Genomic DNA, 7,381 nt, shown 5'->3' with positions numbered 1-7,381 from the left:
AAATAACTCTTAAGAAGTTAAAAGAAGTACTCTGTGAGAGTTAATATTAAAATCTAACACTGAATTATTGTTAGTAAGTGTTAAATTATTAACTCCAGCAGATTTGATATTTGACATTTTATAAGAGTTAAGGTACCAACTCTCCAAAAAGAGTTAAATTAACACTTTCTGGTGTGGACCCATATAGACACTTTAAAAGTGTTGAAATCAAATCTGACAGTGTTAATCTGGGCCTCCTGGATTTGCTGTGTACCTATCTACCTACCTACCTATCTGCACTTGGTTGCTCCAGAGTCTAGGTATAAGACCACTGTAGTAAGTTCAAATTCTTCACCATCTCAATGGCCAACCCATGCTAGTGTGTGGGGGCCCACATCATAGATACCATGCTACCAGGACAAAAAAATACACTATGATGTTCCATCCATCCATCTATTATCTGCTGCTTATTAGGTCATGAGACAGCAACTTGAGCAGAGAGGCCCAGACATCTCTTTCTACAGCTACTTCTATTAGGAGGATTACAAGTTGTTCCCCGGCCAGGTGAGAGATATAGTCTCTCCAGGGTCTTCTGGGTCTTCCTCATGTCTCTTCCCAGTTGGACATGACCAGAACACTTCCCTAGGGAAGCCTCTAGAGGGCTTACTTACCAGATGCTTGAACCACCTCAGCCGGCTCCTCTCAATGGGGAGGAGCAGCAGCTCTAATTCAAATGTCTACTGGACAAACAAACTTCTCATTTTATCTCTAAGAGAGCCCAGCTACCCTGCAAAAAAATCCATTTAGACCAACTGTATCTGAGATTTGGTTCTTTTGGTCACCAACCAGAGTTTGTGATCTTAGACTTACTGCCAGCAATATGAACCGGACTCTTGCACTGTTCTATAGGGACCTCTCCTTTCACGGAGTACCCCCTACAGGTTACTATGAGTAACACAATCAAATGCCTGCTCCAAGTCCACAAAATACATGCAAAATGGTTGGGCAAACTTCCATTTCCCCTGAAAGACCCTAGCAAGGGTAAAGAGCTAGTCCTGTGTTCTACAGCGGAACCCACATTGGTCCTCCAAAACCAGAAGGTTTGATGATCAACCAGACTCTCATCTCCAGCAACCCTGAACAGACCTTACCAGGGAGGCTGAGGAGTGTAATTACACTGTAATTGCAACACACCTTCCGGCCCCCATTTTTGAAAAGAGGACCCACCATCTCAGTCAGCCAATCCAGTGGCACTGCCCCCAATTTCCACATGATATTGCAAAGGCATATCAACCATGACAGCTCAGTAACATCCAGAGCCTTGAGGAAATCAGAGCTGATCTTGTCCACCCCGGGCGGCAGGGATCCAGGTATAGACAAGCAAACTCAGGCCCAGTTATGCCTGCAAATGTGTATATGGCTGTACAATATTGGAAAAACTTGCAATGTACAATATTAATAATATATCAGTGATGGTATTAACAGTGATAAATCCACATTTTCCTCACTCCTCACTTTCTCTTCTGTCATCACTATTATCTAAACCAGGTGTGGGAATCAAGGCCAGTGAGAGTACATTGAATTTCCCAAATATAATATTAGCATGCAGAACATGAATGCATTGTACTTTAAATATAATGGTCAATGATTTATTGCAGTCCAAGCAGTCCTTTGCGATAGTAATATTGCTCACTGATACTAAGATGACGATAAATTTGAGCCATACTGTATTGCCCTACTTGTGCAGTACCTTTGAGACACGTCAATCATACAACTACAATGGGTCACTCATGCATCTTAACATCATTGTAAAGCTCTACTAGCTGTGTGCCTGATCTAGTTCAAGTGTACACAGGAAGCAGTTTCTATATGTAGTGTATTTTTTTTTTTTGTTTGGATTTTTCACAAAACCAGTTGAAATTGCATATGTAGAATCAAATGTCTTCACAGCCAGTCTGCAACCTTCTACAGTGCTAAAATCAAAGGTAATGCACAAGTGTTACACGTGCTTTGGTAAAAAAAAAATGTGTACACTTAACATGCAAAATTGGGAACCCACTGAGTTCTTAACACACCCCTGAAGACTATGTCAAGACCCTGCAAAGACCATCCACTTTCTGTTGGACTTCTTACATTGTAACAGGGTAGTCATTTATAGTAGTTATCCATAGTGAAGGGGGTCTTAGGTGGAGCAGTAAAGCAACTACAGTTTGCTGCTAAGTTTTAGTACCATGCTCAGGTGGTGTTATTTTTTAGTCAAAATACACTCATCTCCACTTTATCTAAAGTACAAGACAGAAATGGTTGATACCATCAGGCCCACAGTAAAGCAGAGACTTGGTAAAAATGGTGAAAGAACTAGATTTATATGGCGCTTTTATAATCTTACTGACGACTAAAAGTGCTACACTACATGCATACTTGCCAACATTTGGGAATGTCAATGTGGGACAACATAGCGTGAATAAGCCTGACCGGGCATAAACCTCCCATTGCCTTCCATTGAAACAACATTTTTGTCTAGCGTCTTTCCCTGGACCTTGTGAACGGTACAACCTCGCACCAACGCAGAGAAAACTGTGTCCGCTTTGCTTCCACCAAATGTCTTCCTGTTCCAACAAAAAACTTTGTTGGAGCGAAAGTATTCATGCAAGTAGTGCCCCTTGTAGCTGAGTTTTCTGTTGAGTTTCAATGGCACAACTTCAGTTGGACACGAAAGGTGAGGCCAGACAAACTAGGAGCAAATCCAGATGAATGGGGCCAAACCAATCCCCCCCGTGCAGAAATGCAGAGGTAACAGCAGGTGCGGTGTGGGCACAAAGCTAAAGTTGGCTTCCGATTCGGGAAATGGCTAAAGGGCGATTCCACCAAATTTTTCACGACCTTCAGCATCTTTAATCTTTTCTAGATAAAAAAAAACTACAACAACTAGACACTTCAAACCTGGACTAAATTATTCAAAAAATATTTAGAATACCATTTAGAGAGTTTAAAAAATATTACTTCAGAATTGTAAACAAAATACCATTTCAGGAAACTAAATTAATAAGAGACCTTTGTGACTATATTCCACTGCAGTTGCATTTTTTCTCTTTTGTTTGTTTTTGGCTAAAGTAGCTATCTATTTTGTTACCTTTGATCCACACATGAGCTTATACTAGCAGAAATCCTTTTCTGCATCTCCTGAGCCACAGCTCTGGGATTAACTTTGAACTAAATCAATTGCCTCTTTACTCCAACTGGTATGAATGAGTAAAACAGTAAAATCATTTGATGCAAAATTGAAAATTGTATATGAGCATCATGTTACCTTCTACTAGGAGTTGAGCAGCAGCAGAGATGACACCCACATGATTGAAAGCAGTGCAGATGTACTTCCCAGCATCTTCCACTGTTACATAATGGAGCTGCAGAGTCTGCTCTGGGTTTATAAGATACCTGAAGAAATACCACAAAACTGATGTCAAAAGGTTGAAAACACCATATCTCTTAAATACAGTGGGTTCTAAAGGTATTCACTTCCTTTGGTATGCTTTCCATTTTGTTGCCCTACAATTTAGAATTTAATTAGGCTTTTAATTTTAATGTAAGTTCAAACCAGGAGTATCGCAAGTTCCGAACCTTGTTAATGCAGTCAACTGGCCACACGCCACAAAAGCAGGACTTTTTGACAACAGAAATCCCAACTATTTTTAATTTTAAAAGAAGGGCAAATGGAGAGGCAGACACCGTCACAAAGAACGAGAAGAAAATACAAGAAGCTTACTTCAAGCGAGAACGTGCTCGTATCATACAGGTAGGAGCTATCTACAGGCCTGAGATCAGTTTGTGATTCAGTGCAGTTTGTTAATTATGAAAAAAATATAGACAATCCATGTGGGATTAAACAAATGTCATAGTCAAGTCAAGTTTATTTGTATAGCACATTTCAGCAACAAGTCAGTTCAAAGTGCTTTTTATCATAACAACACAAAAATAAAAAGTCATAAAAAGAACATATTGTCACCAATTGAGAAACTAGTAACAAACATTACATTTTGTTGAGTGCCATCATCAAAATCATCAATATGTTGGTCAATGTTCCATTTATTATGGTTCAAAGGCAACTCTAAACAGGTGGGCTTTTAGCTGTGATTTAAAGGAACTCAGTGTTTCAGCTGTTTGTTCCAGATTTGTGGTGCATAGAAGCTGAATGCTGCTTCTCCATGTTTGGTTCTGGTTCTGGGGATGCAGAGTAGACCAGAACCAGAAGACCTGAGTGGTCTGGAAGGTTGATACAACAACAGCAGATCTTTAATGTATTGTGGTGCTGAGCTGTTCAGTGATTTATAAACTAACAGAAGTATTTTAAAGTCTATTCTCTGAGCTACAGGGAGCCAGTGTAAAGATTTTAGAACTGGGGTGATGTTCTCTAACTTCCTGGTTTTACTGAGAACACGAGCAGCTGCAGCTGTTTGATTGATTTTTTAGTCAGACCTGTGAAGACACTGGTGCAGTAATAAATGCAACCAAAGATAAATGTGTGGATGAGTTTCTCTAGATCTTGCTGGAACATTAGTCCTTTATATCCTGGAAATGTTCTTCAGGTGATAGAAGGCCGACTTTATAACTGTCTTTATAACATCCACCTCCTGGTGGAAGGCAGACGTGTTTTTTCTCTCTGTCTCCTGCCCTCTTGGTACCTTTAGTTTAGCATTATCATGTTTCAGTTTATGTTTGCTTATTTAGCCTTCCTGTACATTTAGTTTAGTTTATCTTAGCCCATATTTTAGATATTGTTAGATTCCTGATTGTTGTTTGGTTGAGTTTTAACTTTATCATGATTTCATTTAGATTATTTAGCTACTATTTTGACTGTTTTAGCTCATGTTTAGATATGTTTAGTTTCATGATTTTATTTAGATTATCTTATTGTCATGGCGAGGGGAGACAGAGGCAAACCCAGAACGCAAAATCATCTTAAAATGAAACTAATTTATTAACTTAAACAAACAGATAAAACAAAAGGCTGACGTGGCAGCAAGACTAACAATAACAAAAATCCAAACACAAGGGACAGGGCAAGGCAAGGAGCAGAATGAGAGACACAACAATGATTCAGCAGGGGGTAGAGAAAATGACCAGGTTTTAAACACAGGATGACTATGGGAAGTGGGCACAGGTGAGTGATTACAATAGCTGGCAGGTGGAGATGGGCGTGGCAGACAATCAGGGGCAAACAGAGGAGAAGTGAATAATGACTGAGGCCCGAGGAACAAGACACAAACAAGAAAACAAGAGCAAATTAAACCCAGAAGAAAACAAAACAAAACCCAATCCTTACACTTATATTTCATTTAGATTATACATGATTGATGTTTTTTTATTCCTGTATTTCTATATTTGATTTTGATGTTTTTATCTGTATTTGTTTCTGTGTTGTAAAGCACTTTGGATCGCCTTGCTGCTGAAAAGTGCTATATAAATAAATTTCACTTCACTTCATGCAGGTGAACAAACACAGCAGACAGAGAGTGTAAAAAAATAATATGTTGCAAAAACCTGCAAGGCAAGCAAGAATATCTCAGTTTTTTAAAAGTGCTGAGCTGAAAGTCGTTCTGATAGCAGCACCATCTCAGCTGTGAGGAGCACCAGGAGTCGCTCTCCCACTCCTGGTTCACCTGAAGAAGGTCCAAGCACACAAAATCCAGTCATCACTGACAAAAAGGTTTTGATCTGGCTTGGCTGTCTGAGGGGAAATACTCCCCCTGGCGGTATAAGACTGAGCTTGTTAAGTATAGAAATAAATATATATGGACTAGACAGTGATCCAGCCATCTCCCTTATTTCTCTGCTGAGCTCATCAATACCTGCAGGTCCTCCGAGCCACATTAGGTCACATGTTTTGGAATCGTCAATTGTTAAATAGCTTTTGGGAAAACTTGACTTTATTTCACACGTGTGGGAGAACACTAACACCTTCTCTTCATGTAGACATCTTTGGGATCAGGCTAAAGCAACAGTGTAATAGCTCGGAGACTCATCCTTCTCCAGTGGAAATTTAACAAACCCCCTGCTTTTAATAGTTGGACCAAAGAGATGCTGTCCATGTTACAGTTAGAAAAAGTAAGACACAGTAGAATGGAATGTCATGAAACATTTACAGAGTTTGTAAAAAAATATAAATATTTCATAAAGTTGTACAAGCTTTTTTAAGAATAATTTGTAGCCTTGCTCAAGTTAGAAATTTCCACACACATGTGCATGCAATATGGAGGTACCTCCACCCCCTTTTCTCCCCCCAGTCTACCACTCCATACACAGGAAGGCTGTTATGAACATGGAAAATAGCTGTTTGAGAAGATCCAAAACCACTTTCATCTAGGATTTTTTTCTTTTAGTCACCTATGGATTTCATTTCTCCTTTGAGAGGGTTTGAGAACATTTTCTTTTTTGTTTATGTTTTGTAAATATTCTGTTCTCTGACTTTATCTTTTGACTGTATGTTAAATTGAAAGTTACAAATAAAGTTACTTAAAAAGAAGAATAACCCTAACATAGACAGGTCCAGGAGGGAAACCCAAAAATCCTTCCCCTCAGTAAGCCCCTTCAGCCCCTTCTGGGAAAACCCAAGATGGTTCCAGAACAGAAAGGATATATAATCCCTCCCACCAGATCTTAGTCTGCCCTGGGGATTCCTCCAGAATCCTCATTGGTTTAATCGAGGTCCACTGGGCTTCTCTATCCTGTGAGTAGTTTGAGAGATGAGTGAGTGTTGCCCTGACTTGTCTCTCCTGACTGTTGAAAGTTAGGTAGCTGAACACTTTGTGTGAATACTGAGTCAGTATTCACACAAAATAAATCACCATTGTCACAGTAAAAACAAAAGAAACAGGCTCCAACACTGAAACATATTCTCTAATACTCATATATTGTACATTTAATAGTGTGTAATAAATGGTTCACATTTAGTTTCTAAGGCTTCAGAAATCTTCTAGCTGACATAACTGGTCAGGTATAGCATGTACTTTACCTGCCATTAGGAAGCACCCCCTGTTCTCTGCCCCACGTCACAACAGGTGGAGGTTCTCCTTTAACTTGGCAGTAGAACTGAGCAGACTCTCCTGTTCTTACTGACACATTTTCTGGCTTCAACACCAACACAGGCTTTGCTGAGAAAAAGATAAGAGATGCTTCATTTAGAGGTGGGTGACATGTGAGAGTTGATTGGTTTAGAAAGGATTCTTGTTTTTGTGTGTGTGTGGGGTGGTGGTGAGAAAAAAGCAGAAACTGAAAGAACAGACGGAGCAAAGAATGAGGGATGAAGGACAAAAAGGTGAAAGTGTGAGATCTAAGACTTATTTAATGTTGGTTCATTTGTCAACTTTGCCCTGAAGCTGAGTGTGTTGGTGTGTGTGTGTGT

The 7,381-nt window shown here is 39.6% G+C and overlaps 1 protein-coding gene across 2 annotated transcripts in view; it reads right to left on the bottom strand.

Moving 5' to 3' along the window:
- robo4 (roundabout, axon guidance receptor, homolog 4 (Drosophila)) overlaps window positions 1–7,381 on the bottom strand; it is a 61,729-nt gene that overhangs the window by 35,286 nt on the left and 19,062 nt on the right. For both annotated transcript variants that reach the window (XM_017440013.3, XM_037979197.1), the window contains exons 5-6: window positions 6,992–7,130; window positions 3,290–3,417 (exon numbers count right to left, since the gene is read on the bottom strand). In XM_017440013.3, coding sequence (XP_017295502.1) covers window positions 3,290–3,417; window positions 6,992–7,130 — 267 coding nt within the window. The remainder of the gene's footprint in view (window positions 1–3,289; window positions 3,418–6,991; window positions 7,131–7,381) is intronic.

This window comes from Kryptolebias marmoratus, linkage group LG13 (assembly GCF_001649575.2).
Source record: "Kryptolebias marmoratus isolate JLee-2015 linkage group LG13, ASM164957v2, whole genome shotgun sequence".
In the NCBI taxonomy this organism is placed as follows: Eukaryota; Metazoa; Chordata; class Actinopteri; order Cyprinodontiformes; family Rivulidae; genus Kryptolebias; species Kryptolebias marmoratus.
The sequence above is the reverse complement of the archived record's forward strand: the minus strand, read 5'-3'. Positions and strand labels throughout refer to the sequence as shown.